The 25,794-nt window shown below is 33.2% G+C and overlaps 2 protein-coding genes across 4 annotated transcripts in view; both read right to left on the minus strand.

Moving 5' to 3' along the window:
• LOC140044445 (uncharacterized) overlaps positions 1-15,734 on the minus strand; it is a 28,775-nt gene extending 13,041 nt beyond the window's left edge. Inside the window, exons 1-14 of one of the 3 annotated variants that reach the window (XM_072088955.1) lie at positions 15,624-15,734; positions 14,711-14,890; positions 13,907-14,065; positions 11,420-11,653; positions 10,879-11,062; positions 10,575-10,711; positions 8,100-8,219; positions 7,703-7,816; positions 7,034-7,264; positions 6,740-6,832; positions 5,289-5,543; positions 1,523-1,592; positions 589-722; positions 237-266 (exon numbers count right to left, since the gene is read on the minus strand). In XM_072088955.1, coding sequence (XP_071945056.1) covers positions 237-266; positions 589-722; positions 1,523-1,592; positions 5,289-5,543; positions 6,740-6,832; positions 7,034-7,264; positions 7,703-7,816; positions 8,100-8,219; positions 10,575-10,711; positions 10,879-11,062; positions 11,420-11,653; positions 13,907-14,065; positions 14,711-14,890; positions 15,624-15,644 — 1,962 coding nt within the window. In that variant the 5' untranslated portion in view covers positions 15,645-15,734. The remainder of the gene's footprint in view (positions 1-236; positions 267-588; positions 723-1,522; positions 1,593-5,288; positions 5,544-6,739; positions 6,833-7,033; positions 7,265-7,702; positions 7,817-8,099; positions 8,220-10,574; positions 10,712-10,878; positions 11,063-11,419; positions 11,654-13,906; positions 14,066-14,710; positions 14,891-15,623) is intronic. The other 2 variants (XM_072088958.1, XM_072088957.1) reach the window with 2 other exon arrangements.
• A 3,599-nt stretch (positions 15,735-19,333) lies between these two features.
• LOC140044446 (forkhead box protein J3-like) lies at positions 19,334-25,784 on the minus strand. Its single transcript, XM_072088959.1, has 8 exons — positions 25,128-25,784; positions 24,738-24,812; positions 23,575-23,664; positions 22,513-22,714; positions 21,402-21,554; positions 21,105-21,227; positions 20,045-20,218; positions 19,334-19,580 (listed from the first exon to the last, which is right to left on the minus strand). Exons 1-8 carry the CDS (start codon positions 25,476-25,478, stop codon positions 19,375-19,377), a joined length of 1,374 nt encoding a protein of 457 aa, XP_071945060.1. The 5' UTR covers positions 25,479-25,784; the 3' UTR covers positions 19,334-19,374.
• Between the last annotated feature and the right edge of the window lie 10 nt (positions 25,785-25,794).

Below are 25,794 nucleotides of genomic sequence, written 5' to 3' on the forward strand. Positions count from 1 at the left end.
GTATATAACTACCATATTTTGGCACACACTTTTTTAGTGCATGTAAACACTGCCAGAAAACAAAAGACTGGTAATAGCCTGAATTATAAAAATTAAAATGATATGAAGTGCATGGTTTTTCCATTTTTTAACATTCAATAAATGTTCATGAAATGGATTGTGAGTTGATGAAATGATATTAAATGGTACGGTGTAGACACACAGAATCAAAGTTTGATTGAAATTGATGCACATACCAGTTTACATTCAAGTTCTTCAATATCTCTCTTGAAATTGAAATAAGATGCCTTTTGTCAAGTTGTATATTTATGACATAATTTTTGTGAATTTATTTTTTATTTATACTGAGTAACCTCTTCAGTCAATTCAAAGTCACCGGGGTAACCCTCTACCCATCTCGTAAGTAGTGCTAGGTGCTTTAAAGTGCACATGAGCTAGATGTGTACACTGGACCTACGGTTTAAAGTCCTTATCGGAGAAGACTCATTCTACCACCAGAATCACAAAGCGAGTGAGCCTAAAACCCACGCTCTTCATCTTACAATTACTTTATTATTACAATTAAAAACAAATTAATATCAACATTACCTGTCCTTGGCTAGAGATATCGTGGTTCCTTGAAACTTCCAATGACTTCTGATTGATTTCCTCTTTCAATTTCTTCACTGATCCTTCAGATAGTTTCAGTTTTTCTTTAAGGAAGGCAATCTCAGAAGTCAAATCTGACAAGAAAAGGATAATGATACTTTTGTTTGTTTTATCTTTATACTGGCTGACCTCTTTAGTCAAAGACTGATCTCCCAGAGGGCCCAGTTGGTGATCAGTGGCTGTGATGTACTAATACACCGGGGTAACCCCCTACTCGTCTCGAAAGATGTACTCGGTTCTTTAAAGTGCACATGAGCTAGATGGGTACACTGGACCTACGGTTTATAATCCTTATCCAAGAAGACTTGTTCTACCACCAGAACCATGGAGTGAGTGAGCCTCAAACCCCTGTCGATGTTATGGCTACGTGATTACGGTTCCACTGTCTTAACCGCTCGGCCACTCACTCACTACTGTAATATTAGTTACGGACTTTTTTACTTTTCTGAATGTAGTTTCAATGTCAAAATGTTTACGTTAATTGTGTAACAGTTCTTTTGAAAACATGTTGTATATTATTACTATACTGAATGTTAATCTGAAAATTAACCAGTAAATAAAATGGTTAGCATTAACATAAGGGTGAAGGTGAGTCCCGTGTTCTCTGAACGTAGGGGAATGAGCTGTTAGGAGCTCATTGTACTAAGCATCGGCATTATGTGGTAGGGTGGCCAGTTCCTTTCCACGCCGCCTTTTTTCTCCCTAGTATTTTCAACCAGGTACTCATTTTACAGCTGAGTGGACTGGGAGTTGTCGGGCATTGAACCCGGGTCTATCTGTATGACAGTCAAGTGTCCTAACATACTGTAATAAAATAATCATTTTGAATAAAGCATTTCACATTACAAATTAATTAAGTCTGTATCCAACTTACCAGTTATTTTAGTCCTGTCTAACTGCAGGTCATCAGATAACTGAGTATTGCGTCTCTTACTAGAATCCAACTACAAAATACAAACACGCAAAATGTGATTTAATTACCAGAAATGAAAATCTAAAAATGCAAATTAATAGATTATCAATTCAATGGAGTATAACAGATTCTGAATGGTTTGTGAGGAACACCTGATAACTCTAGTACAAATCAATAAGAAGTCTTGTGTGCGAATAGATGTAAGCAGAGTTGATAATAACACAGACCACGTTGATCAACACTTTCAAATAAATAATATTTCTTGCATCAAGAGAGAGTGCAGTAGATGAACTTTCAATAAAAGCAGATAAGTAAGTTGACCTTTGAACGTTCTATTAGCTAGATTACAGTAATCTATTAGGTGATGTATTTTACATCAGTGGAATTAATGATAAACTATAATATGCGAACAGGTGGAGCATTCTCCATTTCCGAAACACATTGTTGACCATTTCTTTCTCTGTTTTTGCACTTTTCTGCACAGTTGATGCTTGTCTATGGCGCTGGTGACAATTATTACTATCTTTTAACATACAACTATAAGTTGCATATTATATTAACAATACTTTATCTTTATAAACTAAAATATTCTACAATAATAATAAAGCAAATGCAGTACAAAAGTACATTTTTTCCAACACAAACTCCATAAATATATTTGTGACAATTCCACCACGTTTGGCAAAAAGCCTCAATAGAACAACAACTAGACTATTAACAACAAACCTTGCTATTCTCATAAAATATTTTGGCACACACTTCAAATGTATGTAACTTCCTTTCTACTACAAAAAGTTCATCCTTCAACGATAAAAATATTTAGCACCGTCCTTTTCAATCCCAGTTTAATAAACTTACAGATCAACTTCATATTTATTCAATCTTCCCACACCAATCATACAAGACCGATTGTAACTCTGACAAAAAAATATCAATTCTTTTCATTTTTGGTTACGTCAATTTACAAAAGGGACAAAAAGAATTGACACTTTTACAAGTTAGGGACCTGGAAAGAATTGTTGCTAGGGGTTACTATACACAAGCGGATGGAGTAGAAATTAGTGAAGCGTAACATAGAAGATTTCAATTATGAATTGAAATCATGACCAAAATCAAACCATAGAAGTTAGAACTCGACTACCTTTAAAAGAATAACAACTTGAAAACAAAATTCCTCTGTAAACTCAATTGTGAGCAGAACTCGACTACCTTTAAAAGAATAACAATTTGGAAACAAAATTCCTCCGTAAACTCAATTGTGAGCAGGGAACACAAGGTATCCAGGAAAATATTGAATCATAATCCAAACACAAACATGAAATGCAAACAAAAAAATGACCATCAAATGACCATTGACCATCAAATGACCATCATGATTTTATTTCTTCTTGATAAAACTTAAATGACAGGTCACTGTAGTAAGTAAGAACGGGAAATAAATTTATCTTGTAGGTTGGTTGGTCACATTATTATCCCTTGAGTGGTCTCTTTAGTTAGAAAAAAGTAGATTTAAATTGTAAAATTTAAAATTCTTAACCTTATTCATGTTTCAAATAGACAGTGAAAATGACATTGAAATACACTGCACTAATCGAGGCCATGATCACTTTTTAATGCGGATTATTAAAATAAGTTGATTTTGAGAGGTTCTTATTTAAAGCATTTGTATGGTAAATCATACTGACCTTCGATGTTAAGACCTATTGAAAAAAATGGTGTTACAATTGTCAACTTGATGGGATGGCAAGGATGCTATTACCATGGCAACCACCTGCTCTACTCCATGAGTAGATCCTTCAATTTTGTTAATGAATAATCCCTTTTAATAATTTGTATCACTGTCTTAAAAGATGCACTTTGAAACAGAATGACGAGTTGCAAGCACTTAGCATCCAAACAATGGCATGTATGTATATTTTACTATTCAATATTCATTTATTTTTTGTTATCTGTAGCCATTGTAATGGTACCAAATGCACAGTAAATGTTTGTTTAATATAATATATAAATTAATGTTTTATAATCAATGTGTTTTCCTTATTTTAATGTATTTTTATTAAGTCTTGATGCACATAGATACAACATGACTAGTCGCAGTCACAAGTACTCCGTATCCAAACAATGGCATGTATGTATATTTTACTATTCAATATTCATTCTTTGTTATCTATAGCTATTGTAACGGTACCAAATGTAAAGTAAATGTTTGTTTAATATAATATATATGTGTGTTTTTCTCCTTAGTGTATTCTTAAAGTCTTCTTTGATACTGTACAATAATATCTTAAACATCTTTATAATTAGCATAAAAGTTCATCTGTGTATGGTTGAACCGAGGTTGAAGTGTACAAATTGAAACAGAAATGTGAGGTATGTAAAATTGTGTGTTGATATCATCAGTTAAAAAATATGATATTTAAAACATTTTAAGGGTGAAACCAGGAAGATATATTTTGGATATTAGGCACTAGTGATGACAAATCTGTATAAGTAAGTATGATAAACTATTGTTACAACATTCACAGGCATCGTTGTGTTTTCATTCACAATTATTTTACAAAAAAAATCTTTTTTTTTTCATTAACTATTAATTTTAGATAAGCCAATACTGATCCAAACACTATAATTAAGTGCAATTATTTATTTTGTATTAACCTACGTCAATAGGAATTAAAAAGAAATTCTGCTTTCTTTTGACCAAATCTTTTGGCAAGACATAGACAGCTGCAATGCACCTTCTTTAATCGCTTTCCGGATTCAACTTTTCAAGTAATCAACTACTAAGGCTAGGGATACCTATAATTACGTATCTAAATATGTATATTATTATTTGATTTTTAAAGTAAACATAGATGGTAAATTAATGGAGCAAGTAAAATTACTAAATGATAATTGATTTTACATCTTTAGAAATTCTGATAACAATGTTTCCTGGCGATTCAAACAACTTTAACAACGTATTCCTTCTTGATATACTATCTATCTGTCATGTTTTTATAGGCTCTGTGAGTTACTAAAGCTCAGTCTAAACTATCAAACTTTATGTGACAAAAAAATGTGATGTGCCCATATATGGACATGATGATGTCATATCATTACCATATTTGGGTCACTGACATACTTTGGCACATCACACTTTTCTTGTCAAACTAGTTTGATAGTGTAGATAGCTTTAAATATAAAACAGTTTAATTAAACAAAACAATCTGGATTAATAGAAGGATGAAAATAATCAAACAAATGAACTGAAGACAACATACAGGTGAGGTAAAGTAAGGTAGATCTTGATGTGCACAAATTAGTTTGGTATTCTTTCCCAACATGGTGATACTTAATGTTGGTGATACTTAATGTTGGATTTTCTTAGCGACTCATGCATTGGGTAAGTAGTAGTATAAAATTGTTTTGATAGTTTTGAGGGTCTCAAATTATCACCTTCGGCTGGATAGACTACCCTCATACAAATAAAACAATCCATAGTATTTTTTGTTTATTTATATGATACAAGAAAGGAAACAAAGATTTATTCATGTTTTTAAAGATTTTTTACTATTAAAACATTTTTTTTAGTTAAACAATAAAAGCTTTAAGATGATTAAGACAATATTTTCTAAAAATAATCTCTATTGGAAATAAAAAATACTAGTTGTGTGAATACTAATATAAAACTAAAACTAATTCCGTCGGAAAAATTTAAAAACATAAATTTGGTGAGCTGTAGGCCTACCTGTTCTTGCAAGTCTTTCTTGTCTAGAAGCAGTTTATCAGCTTCACCGACCAGCATGTTAGCCTGTTGATCCTTCGTAATCATAGTCTGTAATTCTCGGGCTAGAACGTCACGATCTTTCTTCAAATCATCAATCAGTTTCTCCAGCTCTTGGTTGATACGTTTGTTTCGCGACTCTGAGTCCTCCATTAACGCTTTCTCTCGCGCCATCTGTTCGCGTAGTTGACGGTTTTCAGTCTGACTCGTTGAAAGCTCCTAACAAACGAACATGATAATTTAAAGCATAAAACACACATATAAATATTAATGAGTTATTTTTAGTACAAATTATTACTGCTAAAAAAAATGCATTTTGTTCCAATATTTCAGATGGATATATTAAACCAAAGATAGATGGCGCTGTTCAATATAACCTAGAAAGCTGGACCTGAAACGCATTCTGAAACTACCGATTATTATTATATAATTGTTATTGGGTAGGCCTATTACTTTAACCATTGAGAAATAAGTTTGTATACTTACTTCTTTAAACCCTCAAGGGCCCTTATATAACCTTTTTATTTCACTTTATTGGTTCATAAAAAGAAATACCTATATTTTTCATTTTTAGTTTTAGTTTTTCTTCACAAACAAGTTTAAAACTGCAACTCACAGGATACGCATAACATTAGTAAGGTCAGAAGTCAGGTCAGGTTTGTTAAGCTGCATATGCATGCCATTAATATTGTTTAAACATAAAATTATTATTATTTATTAATTCAATTATTCACAACCATTGAACCTTATTGTAAAATGTATTAATTCAATTTGTTAATAAACTTAAGTTTTAATTTCCAAAAACCATTTATTATAGTGCGTAATCCACCTTGTCTTCATTGTACCAGGCTGTTGAAATTACATTTCCCTAGAGTATCATTAAAATCAACAATATACAGACACTGACAAGGACAGCTCCTTTACAATATGGATACATACAGCAAAGTGTAGGATTGTGTAGGTATGTCATTGTTCTTACATAGCTTGCTGTGTAATATTTAATGTATTCCATGCATCTTATGTACTCCTACCACCAATTAAGACACCTCTTAAAAACCATCTAAGCAACTACTCTATCTTACACCCCTGGCCTGACCCACAGAAAATCAGATTTTCAGAAAGAAATTTCAAGTTACGTTTAGAAAGTAATGGTATTGGGTGAGTTGACTGTTAGTTATACAAAGATGAAGCACCAATCATTACACAGGTGACCTTCGCACATGCAAATGATGCAAGACCTTAAATACAAGTCTGTTGTCAAAATATACCCTTTACCTCTAAATTACCAACAAAAATAATTCCATGAAAGGTAATACATGCAGGATTGAAAAACGTACATGCAAATCAACCCACAATGTTAAACCATTTCACCACAGCAGGTATTAAATGGAAGTAGATTATCTGACTTGTGTTACCTCATGTATTTCATTCTGCATTTTCGTGAAGTCTGTACGACCTGTGGACGTGTCCTCACGTGCAGACTCAAGGTCAGCACGTAGGTCATCCAACTAATTAATGAAGGAATATAAACGAAATAAAAACAAACCTGATCATAAACTTAAAAACGGAAAATGTTAATTGAAAATTATTATAGTGAAATTGTAAAAAAAAATGTTCATGAAAGGATTTCTTAATTTCTAGGAGGCAAGTTTTTCATTAGTTAGTATCTGCTTTATTTTGTTATTTTAAGAATGTTTTTTTCCGCTCACCTTTTTGGCCAGTTCTCGCTCCCTCTCTTCACTTTCCCTTAGTCTTCGCCGCCATTCCTGTTCACTCGCTGATCCTCGGTTGTCTAGCTCTTTCGCTCTTTTCTTTTCCCTCTCTAGCAGGTCGAGGGCGCTCTTGTGTTCCATTATCACCTTTTGGTTTTCCTCTTTCAGACGCTGTAGCTCATTCTGTTGCTTTTCTACAAGGTCTCTTTCAGTTTTTGTCTTGTTTTCCTGCAGAAAGGTTTATAAGTAGTTTAATACATGGTAAGTTTCACATCTATAACTTTACATAAAAAATGTTTTAAAAATGTAGTAGAACATAACAATTTTAACAGATTTTGTATTCGTTTTTTTTTTTTGCAAAATAAACTAAACAAAAGTTTTGTTCTACTTTATACTGGGTAACTACATCTGGATCTGGATGAATACTGACGAAGGACCACATGGGTATATGCGCCAGGGGGTGCGTCTCTCGGTGTGCAAACCTCATACTTAACTGAATTTGTTTTATTTATTTATTTTTTTTTTATTTATTAACTTCACAAAACTGACTAAACAATGACGAAAAAACAAACAAACCAACATCAGTTCTCACAGAGCGTAGTTCAACATATACAGTGCTTTTAATAATATAATAAATGTTATTAAACAAAATAATATTCTTCTTACCATTTGACTTGTTAAATTATGTTCTTTTCCTTTTAAACTTTCAATATCCTTCTCCATGTATTCTAGTTTCAGTTCTAAGGCTTTCTTATCGTCTTTCACAGTCTTACTTGTTTCCTGCAATTTATTAAAGATGATTTAAAACGGTAATATTATATTTGCACATTTTTAAAAAACCATATAGTGACAGGGTCACTATATTCAATGATTGTTAAAGCACTAAACGGCAGTATTTCAAGTCAAGGGAGGTTTTCCCAGATCAGGTTCCCTGCAGAGGCAGATGAGAGGTGTTGAGAGTGTAAATTTTATTTACCAAAATTTAGGATGCCAGGTTTTCCTGTCCCCTACATTTTTTTTTTTACAAACGCAATCCCTATTTCTATTTTATTGTCATTTTTACCTCAAGTTTATTAAGTTGTTTTTTGTTTTTGTCAATCAAAGCTCTAAGTTTGATGATAGTGGCTTCATGACTGCTTCTTTTCTTTTTCTCATCATCCAAGGATGTCTGCAGCTCACGAATCTATAATGAGATAATAGTTCATGATAAATGGAAGGAAGCAATTTAAATTTGTGTAGATATCAAGAAATTTATCAAGAGCATATATGCAATGGCGTAACGGTTATGAGCGCTAACTGGCTCAACCCAGGGGCCCCCAAAGCATGAGCAGTCCAATGCAACTATCCAGTGTTGAAGGAGTGCTAAACCCGGGGCCTTTGCCGTGTGCATTAAGCCACTGCGTACGGGTGGACACATTGATGTTGACTGATTTATACACACACTACAATAATGACTACAATTACAAATCATTTTGTGGGTGTCTGAATCTACTTCTACTGAGGTAGATTATTTAATAATGTTTCCTATACAGTATCTAAGATTTACATCTACGGAAAAAAAATGAATAATTCAGTATGTAAAATATCACCATCCCTTAGGGGTGAAGCATGTGTAGAATGTCAAAAGAATGCTAATTTGGTATTATAATATAACACATTGTATCTCAAATTAAATAGCCTTTTAGCAAGTCATCACAGGAAAAAAATACCTTCCAAATTTACAATAATGAATAAGCAAAAACTTTAACAACCTTTCTCAAAATTCAACTCAAACTTCTTTTAACAACTTTTTTTTTATTGAGATCACCATTTTAATGACTACTAATATTAAAAGAAGGGTGAGTTATGAATGACTTTAGTTTCCATGGTAACTAAAAACATATTGATACTAAAACTTGTGATCACACAAACAATTATTAATTGCTATAGTAACAATACAGTTGAATAATATGTGCACTCAAGTGATTATATTCTGATTTTCAAGGTTCTTTCAACATCACATTTTGTTCTTAATATCACTATACAGCGTTCATTCCATTTAGCATACATCCATAATATGCTTAGTAGAAAAAATATTTAAGAAAATCTATTAAATCAAATTGATTTCATTTTGATGGATATTAAGGCGGATAAATTTATTTTTTTCCGTGGATTTTTATAGAAATTACATTAAAGAAAGATATTGTATTTGTCTTCAAAGTGAATGTTGTATATAGAAGTGGAATAACGCATGTAAACACAGCTTTGGATAAAAGATAGGACTGGAGCTAAGCGTGAACTGATAACTTCCAGATATTAAAGGTAAGAAAAAAAACCAACAATTATCTACAGTTTCAAGTCAATTTATTTTTATATTCTATATATAGAGTATATACTCTCTTAAAAGTGACTCCCTAGGCTAGTGACCACCCACCACCAGTATAGCTAATTACCTACTAGGCTAGTGACTCCCTAGGCTAGTGACCACCCACCACCACTATAGCTAATTACCCACTAGGCCAATTACCCACTAGGCCAGTTACCCACTAGGCCAGTTACCCACTAGGCCAGTTACCCACTAGGCCAGTTACCCACTAGGCCAGTTACCCACTAGGCCAGTTACCCACTAGGCCAGTTACCCACTAGGCCAGTTACCCACTAGGCCAGTTACCCACTAGGCCAGTTACCCACTAGGCCAGTTACCCACTAGGCCAGTTACCCACTAGGCCAGTTACCCACTAGGCCAGTTACCCACTAGGCCAGTTACCCACTAGGCCAGTTACCCACTAGGCCAGTTACCCACTAGGCCAGTTACCCACTAGGCCAGTGACCCACTAGGCCAGTGACCCACTAGGCCAGTTACCCACTAGGCCAGTGACCCACTAGGCCAGTGACCCACTAGGCCAGTGACCCACTAGGCTAGTGAACACTATAGGTTAGTTTACATTTCCTTTGAATGTACTTTTAAATGGTACTGTATTAGAATTTAAAACGTTTTGGACCTAAATTAAATTCGCAAAAAAAAATCAAATTTATTTTGTTGCTCAAATTTACAATCAATATTAGAAATTTATATTTTGAATTTATTAACAAAACCCATTCAAGAATACGGAGACCAGAAAACCAAACCAGCCCATGGGCGTCAGGTATTGGGAGAGTTCAATAAACTACTGATGTAAACCGAATTCCACATATTCTAATGCTGTGTACTAATATATCAATAATATCAAGCAAACACTATCCAAATCAATCAACGAAAATTTAATTCAATTTTTTGTCCACCAACAGAGGGCTCACTACTAATTTTCAAGTCAGTACAGTAATAATATTACATTATAATGTAATTATGCATTTTTGTAAACGACTGGTTCTTCAATTTAAAGGAGAGTAACCAAATAAATATTATTATTATTACAATCTCTACGTATTGGTTCATAAAAAATGAAGTTCACAATTATAAAAATTCAATTCAACCTATCAAAAAAAAATAATTTTAAACTATAAATAGATAAATTTAAGACTTTTTTTAACAGTTTTCTGCAAATTTCCTGTTCCTTACCTTTGTATCAAGTGATGTTTTCTCTTCCTCGCTCGTCTTCAACCGATGTTTCATCGTCGTCATTTCAAGTTCGAGTCGTTTGCGAGATTCTTTTAATTGAGAGTTTTCCAAACCTGCTTTCTTCAGCAATGAAGTTTCTATAAATGCAATTTCAATAAATCAAAATTCTGTATAAAATACTTGCATCAAGACTTTCTGATTACAACTATGGGGTGCCTATATAATAAATAGCAATAGTGTATACTATTTACACTCATTTTAAAATTATTATTCCATGGAGTGCAAAGGTGTCCCGTTATTGTACCTTGTTTCTGTTGTTGTAAGGCTTTATTAGCATGTGCATATTTCTCAGACTCTGTTTTATCCAGATCAGTTGACAACTCTGACACATGTGACTCCAGTCCCTTTAATTTTGCCTTTAGTTCTCTGTTTTCCTGCTCAAGTTTGTCTCGTCGTGTTTGCATTATCTTTAACTGTTCTTCATGAAGCTGTAAAAAACAAAATTAAATATTACATTGAATGCCATACCACACAGTTTTAAACTACAATCATATGGGCCAGTTGTTACTCCTTCTCTTTACTTTTTAAGCTCTGTCTACACTATCAAACTTTATTTGACAACAAATGTGATGTGCTCATATATCACTAACATAATTATTTGGGAATGTCACTGCCACTTTGTTTGTAGTGTAGATAGAGCTTTACAAAGTGTATTGAAATAAGTGCATAGTGGTTTTCTGGAAGTGGACTTTTTTGCATTCCATGCTGTTGGTGTTATAAGAAGATAAAATAATAAACATCAACAATTTTATATAATTGCAGTTGATAACAAATCACAACAATACCTTAGCATTTGATTCCAGAATCTTCTTTGAATTTTCTTTTTCTTTCTTAAGTTCATCATCTAATCTTCTCTTTTCTCTTTCCAGTCTTTCCACTTTCTTGTTATCCAGATAGTTGCCAACCTGGGCCTTCTTTTTCCGTTCCATATCCAGGTCGTCAAGAAGCTTAGCTCTTTCAACCAGAAGGTAAGCAATTTGTTCACTTTGTGTTCCACTCGCAATGTCCTCAAGACCCTCCTGTAAGATGTTATAAAAGATTACTGTATAATACCTACTGTAATAATGTATAAATTGGTCGGTTTGCCCTATTTTGGTCGGTTTGCCCTATTTTGGTCGGTTTGCCCTATTTTGGTCGGTTTGCCCTAGTTTGGTCGGTTTGCCCTATTTTGGTCGGTTTGCCCTATTTTGGTCGGTTTGCCCTATTTTGGTCGGTTTGCCCTATTTTGGTCGGTTTGCCCTACTCTATTTTGGTCGGTTTGCCCTACTGTATTTTGGTCAGTTTGCCCTACTGTATTTTGGTCAGTTTGCCCTACTGTATTTTGGTCAGTTTGTACCTACTTTGGCCAGTTTCCCCTACTATGGTCAGTTTGCCTTGCTTTGGTCAGTTTCCCCTACTTTGGTCAGTTGGCCCTACTTTGGTCAGTTTGCACCTACTTTGGTCATAAATGTTTTAACATATTTTATATAATTTCAAAAATTTATAAGAAAACAGAAAATTGTTTTACAGTTAGCATTGCATGCTAACTAAACACTAGTAAAGTTACTGTTACAGGTTTGCAGTACAACATGTGTTTCTCAAAAGACATTCTCTACAGTACTATATCATTCAATACTAACTGTACAATAATTATTTTGGATTTTGTCAATAATCTTCATGGAGGTACTATAGACCAACTGTGAGAAACATGTGATAAAATTATCATAATTATTGCTATACTATCTATAGTATTCTAAACTGGTAAATATCAACTTTTAAAAATTAAGTTACTAAAGTCTCAAATACACTACAATGTGACTGTGACACAAGCATGTATTGAAATGCTGCATTTATGTACCAATAGGTAGCAAATTGCTCCCCTGTGATGATGACTGTACTTGAATAACCATGGAGTAATTACTCCATGCATGGACCTATAAATTATAGGTCCATGCTCCATGGAATAATGAAGGTTTAGCATTGAGTTTAATTGTTTTTAAACAAAAGAGGTTAAAAGGCTTACATTGTTGACATTGAATTAAAAGACAACACTTGTATTGTTAAACAATCATTCAATCGATAAGACTGCAAACTTCTGAGTATTTGTAATTCAACTCAAACCACATGGACTGCTCAGCAAACATATAAATTGTATAGAATAGTTTGTGGCTGGTGGTACTGTATCAGTGGCTGGTACTGAATCAGTATCAATGTTTTATGCTCAAATCTAATTTCAGCATAAAATTGTAAGTAATTGTGTTTGAAATCTGAAAAATTTTCTTGCAAATTGTAGATTTTTTTAAACTCTGTATTAAATTTTTTTTTTTTAAAGAAATATTCATTTTAAATAAAAATATACTATAACAATTATTTAAATCTCTTTTCTTTTATTTTTGCAATACTCTTAGCTTCTGAATCGTGATTGCTTTCTAACAAAACCATATTAAGATTCTTTTACTATCACAACACAAAATACAATGCAGAGTGTTTGTACATGACATCACATGGTATCACACAACTTTAGTACAGTGTTTACTAAGTGCACACATACTGATGCTAGTTTGGGTTTAAATCTAATTCATTATTGCGACTTTGCTTTCAATTGAACTGAGGTACTATAATGAAAAATAAGTATCACAAAAGGTTTAATTGAACTAAAATACACTACACCTGAAGTACCCAATTTGAATGCAACTAGTTTATCTTGTAATGTTATATGAGAGTATATAGAATGAATGCTAACAGTGTTCATTTTTTTTTTTAAACCATATTTAATGAGGGTGATCCATCCAGCTAATGCTGATCATTAGAGACCCTCAGAGGTTCACAAGACAAATATACACACAAGATGCTCTACATAAACAAAGTCTTATTACAAGTCTTTGGGAGTGGAGTTGTAAGTTGGTCCTTAGAAAAAATCCTGACATGTGACGGGACTTGAACCCAGGACCGTTGGAATGGTAGCCAAGCATCATAACCACCAAGCCACAACTCCACTACCTAACATGTGTTACATGTATGTCAAACAAGGTGGATTCCAATTTCACTTATCTTGGGACCATTCTATTCACCACCAGGTAGGCTTACTTCATCAAGGCTTCTATGAATGGCATGACTATTTGGGAGCAGGAACGCTAGTAGACCAAACCTAGTACCGTTTTGATTACGATCTTCGGGAAATTACCTCACAACTTAATCAATTTTAAACTTAACTTAATGACCCCCAAAAATCCGAACTCTGTGTCTATGTACAGTATCTATATTTTAGAAACAACTGGCAATTAGTTCCCTACCTGTTGTAGAAGCATGGCTATCTCCTTATTATCACCAGCAAGTTCTTTCTTCAACGTTTCATTCTCATCTTTCAGGCGTTCATTCTCTTTTTCAAATTCTTGTGTCAGTACTTCCCTTTCTTCTGATAGATTTCTAATATGTTCCACATAATTCTCAACCTGAAAACAGTGTAAAGAAACAAGATACAAAATGACACTTGAGTCACTCACTGACTTGTTTTGAGAACTACAATATTGCTGTAGGAGATTTTACTAATAAGCTAGGCAGAAGGCGATTAAAGATAAAATAGGATGAAATACACAAAAACATAAAACCTTTCAAAAGAGATATGAAGTGAGACCAAAAGGAAATTGAATTCTAATTGTTGCATGAAAAATTCCATTTTTTTTTTTTTTATTATTTTTTTTTATATTTCATGTTATTTAAAAATACAGTACAAATACAAGACATATCTGAAATGATAAAACAAAATGGACAAACCATTTAAAGAGCTTACTAACATTATGTTTATACAGTATGTAGGACAAAGAAAAAATGAATTAACGAACGGGGTAAGATTCTGGAATAAGCCCACCCCAAAATTTGTATTACAGACATTACACATTATAACTGCAACAGCGTTACCAAAATTTGTGTTTAGGGAGTGACTAAAATGAAGCCACTACTGTATGACAGGAGAACATTATACAAAGACACTATGGCCAGGGAGGTATACCTCCCTGCTACAATATGACAGAACATTAACAAAGTAAAAATAGATTGAAACACAACTTGTTGGTTTGCTTAATTGCTCTCTTACATACCTCTTTCATTTCCTGAGCCTGCTGCTTCTTCAATTCTTCAATCTCTTTTCTTGCAGACTTCAGTTCATTGTCTGCCTTCTTGTACCACTTCCAAACCTTCTGCATCTTCTCTTTATCACTTGAGGTACTTTCAAGGCCTTCATCCTTCAACCTTTTGGACAGTGACACCTCTCCGTCCATCTGGGGAAAAAAGGGTTGACACAATATTTCTTGTCTAGCATTCAGTTTTTGAAACTTTGTTTAATATTACTTTTTATACTTAACATTAAAAATCACGGTAATTTATCAGAACACCTTTATTTGGAATAAATACCACACAACACGTCCCAAACCTTCCTGAACAGAAATGCCACGGTTTATAAGTACTTAATATTTTTCTTAATATATTATCACTGGACACATGTTAATACGAAGTAAATTATTATCCTAGATTAAACTAGACTAGAATACAGATCTAGTAGAAGTAGGCCTACTTATTTTCATTAATAGGAAACCATAATATGGCATGGAGAAGGTAAGAAGAAATACAAAAAATACTAGTAAAAAACTAAAAGTAATTTAAAATTACAAATTAAATAAAGAGTAAAAAATACATTTTTTTGTATCTAAAAAATATGATTGACTAGTCTATACTAGGTAGCTAAGACAAAATGCATCCTCAATCTTTATTTAACACATCTAAAACCTAGGCCCTGTATGGAAGAAGCATAGGCCTAGTAGCCTACTAGGAGTCTAGGCCATGCCCACGGACGCCCCTTTCCTCGGTGGTTTTTCAAAACAAGTCTTGCTTCACACCCACCTGATGAGTGAGGAATTTTACCACACGTACCTGTCAAACTATTCTCATAATCTTCCTTCTCATCTTGCATTGGAAGTAAATTGTAATTACGGAGTAATGTACTCTTTAACCTACCTTTTGAACCGTCTTCGACATGCCTATATTTTTATGTTATTTTCAAAATATCACAACGTTTTATTTCCATTATAACATTGTTTACTGTCACCATCAATGCGGAACGCCATTTTTGAAACTTTTCTCTTATCGGTTTCTTGTGTGACCTCAAACACTGGGTCACACGCGTAATAATAAGTAAAGCAGCAACCCATTGTTATCAGACTTCTTTGATCGATGATTCATTGGGTGGTGGTAATAAGTAAAAAATAATCACTAAACATTTTCGTCATATTGTTATATGTAAAGACGAAAATAATACATATATAGTAATAATTTTAATCAACAATTGAACAGAATAAATAATTATGTTGATTGAATAAAATGCAAATTGAGTTACGATTTATACTATAAATAGATCATTGTATTGATATTATTATTAGGCATTGCGTACTTCACTCACTTCGCGTAACCTCCCGCACTTCCGGGCGCTCTACTTGTGCGCACGCGACAGTTAACGCACTTCCGGGCGCAATAAATACGCCTGCGTAAATTGTCGCTTTTCCTGTTTTCTACACGCGCAAGCTGCGATAACTGCAGCCACCAGCCAACCTATAGTACTGTGTATAATAAAAAACATGTTTGACAACAATCTCATATTTTATTGTGTATTTTTTATTAGATTTTGCACACAGTACAGAAAATATTAGACACAATGATTATATGATGAGGAGCCTACAACTTGAATAGGAATACTGTATTTTATTTGTAATTTCAGGACTTTTTTCTCTGTGTTTGGCAGAGCAAAACTTCATCAAAATCATTTTGACAAATGAGCATGAACAAAATAAATACATTTACGGAATAAAAAACATTTAAGGATATATAGTATAATTCTATATCGTGTAAATATGCAACAAATCTTTTTTAATGCATACATAAAGCCTCAATATGAATAACATTTTAATAATTGATACTTACTTTGTATTGGACGGATAGTAATATTGAAATTGCGGTTATTTATATATACTTTTATTATATATTTATTTACAATTCAATTACTGTAGATAATATTATGTGTATCAAGGTAACTTTCAGCGCACTAGCAATTTGTTTTTGCTATTGCCTACTATCATTATACAAATGTACTAGCAATTTTACTTTTTAAATACACTCAAGAATGAATATGCTGAACATTTTCAACATCATTACTGTACCAATATGCATAAAATCAGCATAAAGCTCTGTCCACACTATCAAACTTTATGTGACAAAAAATATGTGATGTGCCCATATATGGAGATGATGATGTCATATCACTACCATATTATTTGGGCACATTAAACTTTTTTGTCAAACTAGTTTGATACTGTACAGTCAATACATGGTTGTTTTTATTATATCTTTTAAAAAAAACATCAATATTCTAACATTTTCTTCATGACACAGTATAGTATAAAATGCATTACAATTTTTAACAATTCATTGTACCAATTATCATTGGATACAACATATAAACTAAATTGTACAGTATAAAAATTGCAAGATTTAAAAATGCTTGTAAAGATAGCTTCACAAGCATTTTCAAATCTGTATGTCTATATTTAGACAAAATAAAAGACGTTTTTAAATAAGTACGAAAAGGTACTACAAGATGCCATCAGGAGCAGATACAGGTGGCGAACTAGACAAGGAGAACAATTTTTGTAAAAGGTTACACTATTTTCTATTATTATTAGTTTGGGAATGGGGTGGGGTGGGGGAGTTTGGTCTGGTCTTTTATTACTCTACCTTTTCTACATCCACCACTTTTGTAGCATGGTTTAAAGCTTGTTTAGCTGAAATAGGTTTAGGTACTAAGTATATGTATTGAAAGATCAATGCAAGATTCTCCAATTACACACACACAATATATCTAAAGGCCCTAATACAAAGCCAACCAAAGGTAGATCATCTTCTCTTAGATACATACATGTTGGCACTCATTGTATTAACTGGTTAAAGTAATTTACAAGAAACATTTTTTGATATGCTCATGATTTCAGGTTTACTAAACATGATTTTAATTATTTTGGCAGAAAAAAAATATTTTAAAAGGTGTATAGCATACACTGTAAATTCTACATGTCTTTTTTTTAGTAATTTGATAATAAATTTTAAGTATAAACCTTTTTTTTTCACAATACACAACACTCATTTGGTAGCAAAACGTAAAAACACACAAAAATGATAAACATACTTATTAATCAAAATAGAAACTCTCTTCTAGGTGTTTACAATAAACAACTAAATATTTAAATACAATATTTACATGTTGAGAAATTGTGAATAATATTTACAGTGAGCTTTTTCTTGCTGTTTTTACAGGCGTCCTAACTCCCCTTAAGCTCTGTCTACACTATTGAACTCAATGTGATGTATGTATATGGACACTATGACATCATATCACTACCACATCTGGGCACTTCAATTTTGTTGTTAAACTAGTTTGATAGTGTAGACAGAGCTCTAGAGAGATCAGATACAAAAAAAAATAATTATTAATTTACATGATCTTATGATAGCTTGACACTTGTGCCTCTGCAGTCATCAATTATGTAAAGTGTAAAGCTTATTATTATGCTTCAACTAGATTACTTATCTTGTAAATTTTATTTTTGTCATTTAAAAATACAATTACATTTTAAAATCACTATATAAATTCAAGGTATCTATTTTAAAGGCTTTAAAATTCTTCAAAAAAATATTTTACACTTCAATAAAATTTTTTTCATCATATGAAAATAAAGCTTGGAAATTGAAAGGAATTATACAGCTTTTAAAAATGTTTGAGCATGTCTGGTATTCATCAATGTTTTTGCTTTTGTCAAGGTAGTAAGAGTTGCTTAATTATAAGAAAGTAAAATATTATATCAAGGTTTCTAGCCCTCAATGGGTCGGAACACACTAACGTTGGTGGTGCATGGATTAAGAAATAGGATGTTAAATTCTATGATTGTATAATATACAATCATAGAATTTAACGTAGAATGTAATCTACGACAACCACAGAACTGAAATCATATGTACAAGCGTTTCTATATACAACAACTTATACAGAGACAGTTTTAGTTATTTTAACATTTAAGTTGGTAAGGTTTTTGCACAATTAGGGACAGAATTAGCCACAAATAATTTAGATGAGAACTATGGTGGATAATGAAGTTGATAATGATAACAATGATGATGATGATGGCAATGATGAAGATACAATAAAAATTGTAATGAACCTTAAATATTATATAGAAATAAAAAACCTATTATAAAACAATATTAATCAGTAACATACAGTAGAACATACATTTTACGTAACCTAAAAGTCATACAGAGAACATCGTAAAATAAGGTGACCTTCTTTTTGTTTTTACATTGTCTTATAAACGTGTGCCGCTGATACAAAAGCGTTTGTTCAATAAATTTATCTTATCTTATATCTACAGCTAAATCTGCAGTAATTTATTTTTTTTTATTTACAATTACAGCTATGCCTATAAATGTAATGTAACTTTCAATGATTGGAAAATATCCACTACTACTACTATATTAATAGTATTATGTATTAAATTTAAAAAGATGACATCATTGGTCATTTTATGCATACGTAAAATCAGGGTACGTAAAATGTAGGTCCTACTGCATTTTTACAAACCAGAATAAAGTAGATTGAACCAGATTAAACTAGATTGAACAAGATTAAACTAGATTAAACTAGATTAAACTAGATTGAACAAGATTAAATTATACTATCCCAATCAAAGGTGTCTTCAATATCATTTTCATCCTTGACATATTGGTGGGGGATGGTTGGCTGGACCATTACAGCAGGATGTTGCTGAAGGTGAGGGGAGGTCAAGCTGCTGTTGGGACTGAGCATGTGCGGTGACACGAACCCTGTCCTGCTTGATACGCTACTTGTAGGACTGTGACCATATGGGCTACCTGAAAAAAGGATGAAAATGAGCAAACTGCCTTAAAATGTCTTGACATTCGAGAAGCTATTCTCATCATCAGAACAGAAAATAATGCCTAGAGTACGTATATACCAATAGGACAGGTTGTATGTAGATTTTAACTCGAAAGTTTGGTGGAATCATACATGATTTATCTAGCATTGTAATTATATCTAAGAGTAAGACTAAGGAATATCTTACAGATTGCTAAAATGGAAGAAATCCATGGTGAAATGACTCTGGTACACAATCAGTATTAACAAATTAATGTACTATACTGTAGCACACTGTGATTAAAACAATGCAATGGTTTATACTGTGTGTGATTATGCACCCTCTGAACCTGACCCAAAAAACAATGACAACAAAATATTTACTGATTATTAAGGTGACTGTGACAACAACAAGAGTTTAATAATATGACCGTCATTTATTTCTAAGTACTGTACTCACCTGTATTTGAAATAGCACTACCTACGCTGCTGCTTAAATTAGTACTCCCATTACTCTGGTTAAGAAGCCCAGCTTGATGGAAGAACTGATTAAGAGAGCAGGCTAAGTTAGCAAACTGGTCTGGTTCCAGAGACCAATTCTTCTGATCTGCCTGTTTCATACTCGCCATTAGGCCTATTACAGATAACAAACAATTTATCAGTTAAAGCATAGTATACAGATTTGTAACACAACTGTCAACATCAGGTGATTCTCCTAGCGCAACATTACAATACCCGAACCACCAGTGGGCTGGTAGAACTCTCTATGGAATGAACTATGAACTAGCCCGGTGGGCTGGTGGAACTCACTATGAACTAGCCCAGTGGGCTGGTGGAACTCACTATGAACTAGCCCAGTGGGCTGGTGGAACTCACTATGAACTATCCCAGTGGGCTGGTGGAACTCACTATGAACTAGCCAGCCCAGTGGGCTGGTGGAACTCACTATGAACTAGCCCAGTGGGCTGGTGGAACTCACCATGAATTAGCCCAGTTAGCTGGTGAAACTCACTATGAACTATCCCAGTGGGCTCATGGGCTGGTGGAACTCACTATGAACTAGCCCAGTGGGCTGGTGGAACTCACTATGAACTAGCCCAGTGTGCTGGGGGAACTCATCATGAACTAGCCCAGTGGGCTGGTGGAACTCACTATGAACTAGCCCAGTGGGCTGGTGGAACTCACTATGAATTAGCCCAGTTAGCTGGTGAAACTCACTATGAACTATCCCAGTGGGCTCATGGGCTGGTGGAACTCACTATGAACTAGCCCAGTGGGCTGGTGGAACTCACTATGAACTAGCCCAGTGTGCTGGTGGAACTCACCATGAACTAGCCCAGTGGGGTGGTGGAACTCACTATGAAGCCCAGTGGGCTGGTAGAACTCACTATGAACTATCCCGGTGGGCTGATGGAACTCACTATGAACTAGCCCAATGGGCTGGTGGAACTCACTATGAACTATCCCAGTGGGCTGGTGGAACTCACTATGAACTAGCCCAGTGGGCTGGTGGAACTCACCTTGGAATTGTGACATATCAAGATCAGAGATATTGAAGCTACCACTTCCAGCTGCCCGCAGACTCTCCTTCAGGAAATCTAAATTCTGTAACCAGTCTAGATTTACAGAACCACCTAAATTAACTAAAGACAACAAAACAAAATATAACAATTCACTCATCAATCTATTTATTTTTGTACTCACAAGAATTGTTAGCCGAGTGTACGTTGATTTGTACAATTCATCAGTCAATAGCAAATGAGTAACAATTTGTAATATTTAATCTAAGTTACGACGTATTTCATTTTGTTACTCACAAGAATTGTTAGCCGAGTGTACGTTGATTTGAGGTATTTCGTTGGTGGCACCACTCCCACTGCTGCCTAGTGAACCATTACTATTATGGGATGTGTTGAATAGTTGAGAACCTACAGAACTATTTGCAACTTGATTTAAGAAATTTACACTTCCTATTGAAAAGAAAAGATATATAAAAGTTATAACATGAGTAAACAAAAATATAGCAATTATTTAAAGCTCTGTCTACACTATCAAACTATTTGTGATGTGCTCAAATATGGTAGTGATATACCCAAATATGGTAGTAATATGACATCTTCGTGTCCACATGGGAACATCACATTTTTTGTCACATAAAGTTTGATAGTGTTGACAGAGCGTAATACTGTATGGCTAAGGATGAGTCCTGTATTTATTCTGAACACAGGGAAATGAACTGTAAGTAGCTTATCATTCTACTATAAGAATTACCAGGCCCACTAAAAACAACTGTCATCATGCTATCATATTGTAAGCATTTCCCAATTTAGAACACTGATTCATATGAAAAATTTGTGCTCAGGGCATTCTGACATTGATACATACTTTGTAGAAAGACAATATTGTAAACATGTCATGTGATAAATGTAAAAGTTATTGTTCAAACTATCTGTGTGGCTCTAGAAAAAACATGATTGTGAAGAATAAAGACATTTGTAATGGAGTTGTAGGTTTGTGGTTAATGTGCTTGCCTTTGAATTCTGAGATCCAGGGTTCAATTCTGACCCCAGTGCCAGAGTTGTGACTAAATTTGGTTTATAATCAATAATATTTTATCAATCCTGACCCAATTAAACACTGTCCCATCAGATAAGTGGTAACTCATTATTCGCCTCGAAAGATGAATTGGGTTCTTTAAAGTGCACACAGCAGGCAAACTGTCTACACTGGATCTACAGTTTATAGTGCTTATCCATGGTGATATTGATACTCTTTAGGTATGGTAAGCGGCACCCCTGCCTTAACGCTTAGTCATTTGACCCGCTTTAAAAAAGCTAAGTTAATCCATTCTTGTTGAGTTACTTACTCTTGAATGAGTATACCTAATTATAAAAAAAAAACATTTTTATGACGCAATTACAATATTACCTTGTGAGGAATCAAATACTTGTTTATAAAGACTTCTAAATGATGCGCTGAGATCTTCAATATTAGGATTTGAATCAAATAGCCTATGTGATGCTGCATCTCCATGATGCTGTAACTGAAGCACATTTAGTGAAGCTAATGTGGGAGATCCTATGCTGCCTGAACCTGAACTATGTAAACTCTCTTCTGGACTATATGGAGACTGCAAGAGAGAGAAAGACACATATTACATTAGTACTGACATTAGACATTTTAAAAAGTATAGAACATTAACACATTAAATGTATGATTAGGTAATGTTTTTATAAAAATATTTTTTTATAGACAGACATACAGTATTATTCTAAACTAGGCAACCATTGTTTAGATAAGTTAAATTTCTAGTATGTATGTATTTTTAAAAAAACAAACTTAAATTGGTTAAAAGCAAACTGGATGACAAATAAACATATTATGTTTTTTTAATAATTTAGTCAATAACTGAAAATATAGTTATATGTTTGCTTTTCATCCAAGCACTAACTGCAGATTATATCAAACTCATGATTTTACAAGGTTCTATTTTTGAAACCAGGCATATTCATTGGAGTGTGACAAATCTTGTTCTGGGAAGTACCCCATACCCTACTACTACATGCCAATGCACAAGGCAGATATTACATTGATAGTAGTTTAAATTATGAATGAATAATATAAGCAATAGACCAAATCAGTAACTGTCACTCCGGTTATTAGGTCTAAAAATAAATAATAAAAGCCAATTTCCAATAGAAAGTATACTTTTGTTATACAATGACAAGATTAAAGAAGTATTTTAAATGATCAATGAATGGCAATGGCAATAGACCAAATCGGTAATTGTCACACTCTAGTAATACCACTTAATTTACGTCTAAAAATAAATGTAAACAAAGAAATTATAAATAATAAGGAAGTATTAACTTATTTAACACTACATACTGTATGCAATGAACAGCTAATACAAAATATCATAGAAATACAACAAAATGTGCTAACATACCCAAATAAGGTTTGGTACTAACTGAATGTTTTTTAACTTACCCTGTTGCCGCTGTTGCGCCTCTTGCGTTGTTTTTGTCGGGCCATTAACGGATCTTCTGTTGGATTTTGATCTATAGCCCAATACGATCCCTACAAGGTTGTATAAATTAGGAGAGAAAAAACAAATAAAATATTAAGAAAAATCTACAAAACAAATGGAAATTGTTCATCAAACTGTTTACCTTTCTTTTTTAATGCCTCTTATATGCACTCCATTATAAAGACTCATTATTACCGTATATAATATTATTTATTCACAACAATATTAAAGTTATATTTTAAATGAAAAATTTTTCTATAAACATTTATTTGTATAGAGATGGCTTTTTGCTGGTTTTATGTTAATTTTTGTAGTGACCTTGTTGGAAATAATAATGGATTGTTTTTTGTCAAAATTATGATTCATCGCATTTATATTATCAATTTACGCTTTCAGCTGTTTTTGTGTATTGGCTTGCAATTTAATTCCTCCTCTTTACACACGTTCAGCAACTGTTTCACACCCCTGAGGGCAGTATATCTTATCAACAGTGACTTGAAATCACTGTTTGATCACATCTTTCTGTCACTAAATATCATCGGAAGTTGATTTATTTTGTGCAGCCAGAAATGACATACTAAAAACAATCGTTGGTGCCATAGATTACTTATAATTGGTATTATATTACACAATCAGAATATGCACTATCTTAATAACAAGAGTATTTCTCAATAAATTAGGTATTTGTAAATGGTTTTACTAATTAGCAACAAAAGCAAAAATTATAAAAATATATTTACAAATAAATACGTATTATATACTGTATAATAAAAACCATTTATTTGACTATTAAAAAAGTTTTTTCGATAATCAACCTTTTTTAATTTATTAGTTGATTTATTTTGTGCAGCCAGAAATGACATACTAAAACCAATCGTTGGTGCCATAGATTACTTATAATTGGTATTACATTACACAATCAGAATATGCACTATATTAATAACGAGAGTATTTCTCAATAAATTAGGTGTTTGTAAATGGTTTTAGCAACAAAAGCAAAAATTATAAAAATATATTTACAAATAATACGTATTATATACTGTATAATAAAAACCATTTATTTGACTATTAAAAAAGTTTTTTCGATAATCAACCTTTTTTAATTTATTAGTACCATACTAACCTTTCCAGGATCATCCTTCGATCTAGGAACTTTCATAAAACATTTATTGAGCGATAAATTGTGTCGGATTGAATTCTGTTAAGATAAATAAATCAAACAAAAATATTTTTAATAATTGAATATGAACAAATATAATTTTTTTATTGGTGTACAACTGGAACAAAATTATCGTCAATGTTTTGACAGTACCACACTCTTATCTGGTGCATGGATGGAGTGACGGTGTTACATCATGTTTACTTTGTAAACAATAAGTAAGTTGATTACTCAACTTGGACTCAATCAATCAAGCAATCAGTATTTTGAAAATAATTTGTTCTTCTTTAAAAATTGCTAAAATAAAAGCTACCTAGGCTAGGCTAGGCCTAAATGTAAAGCCTAAATACTTACTTTCCAACCATTGCCAACATCTCTGTAATAAGGAAAGTTGTCGCAAATCCATTGATAAATCTCACTTAACGTCATTTTCTTCTTGACCGAACTATTAATTGCAAATGTGATAAGGTTTGCATAACTGTACGGTGGTTTTCCATCCTTCGGTTGTTGTTGATGTTCCGATCCATTTTCCCAAATTGCGTTCGGATCTGTAGGGGAGCCTGGGGATCTTCGGATTGCTACAAGCCCCTTTTTAGAATCTGCACCTCCATTAACCCCAATTGGATTGCCACTTAACGCTCCCCCAACACTAAGCCGGGGAAGCCAGTCCATAGAAGTTAAACTACTCTCCAACATATCCGCCATTTTGACTGATCTTCATCACCCTGAGCCTGTTCACATTATGCTTTGCGGAGCAATATTGTCGCCTAGCAGTAGTTTTCTCGTTTTTAAACACTGTAAATTAAATGCTAAGAAAAACATATGCTTTTTAAACTTTAACTATATTTATTTGACACCTACTAACAAAAAGGAAAAACTGCTAAATCAAATTAATATAAAGAAAATGGGATTTTGTACCAATAAATGCGTAGTAGCATGACTAATCACAACATTTCAACCACGAACCCCCTGCGAAGAATTCCATGGTTTCGGCTTCTCTCTGACGTCAGATTTTTACACC

The sequence above is a fragment of the Antedon mediterranea genome, chromosome 3 (genome assembly GCF_964355755.1).
Source record: "Antedon mediterranea chromosome 3, ecAntMedi1.1, whole genome shotgun sequence".
Classification (NCBI taxonomy): domain Eukaryota; kingdom Metazoa; phylum Echinodermata; class Crinoidea; order Comatulida; family Antedonidae; genus Antedon; species Antedon mediterranea.

What these genes read in the sequence shown, in the direction of transcription:
- LOC140044446 (XM_072088959.1), bottom strand. Translation starts at nt 25,478, where the DNA reads ATGGCGGATATGTTGGAGAGTAGTTTAACTTCTATGGACTGGCTTCCC. An exon ending in AGTATTTGATTCCTCACAAG is followed by an intron (nt 21,555 to 22,512) that starts GTAATATTGTAA and finishes TCTTTTCAATAG; the next exon opens with GAAGTGTAAATTTCTTAAAT. An exon ending in TAGTGCTATTTCAAATACAG is followed by an intron (nt 19,581 to 20,044) that starts GTGAGTACAGTA and finishes TCCTTTTTTCAG; the next exon opens with GTAGCCCATATGGTCACAGT.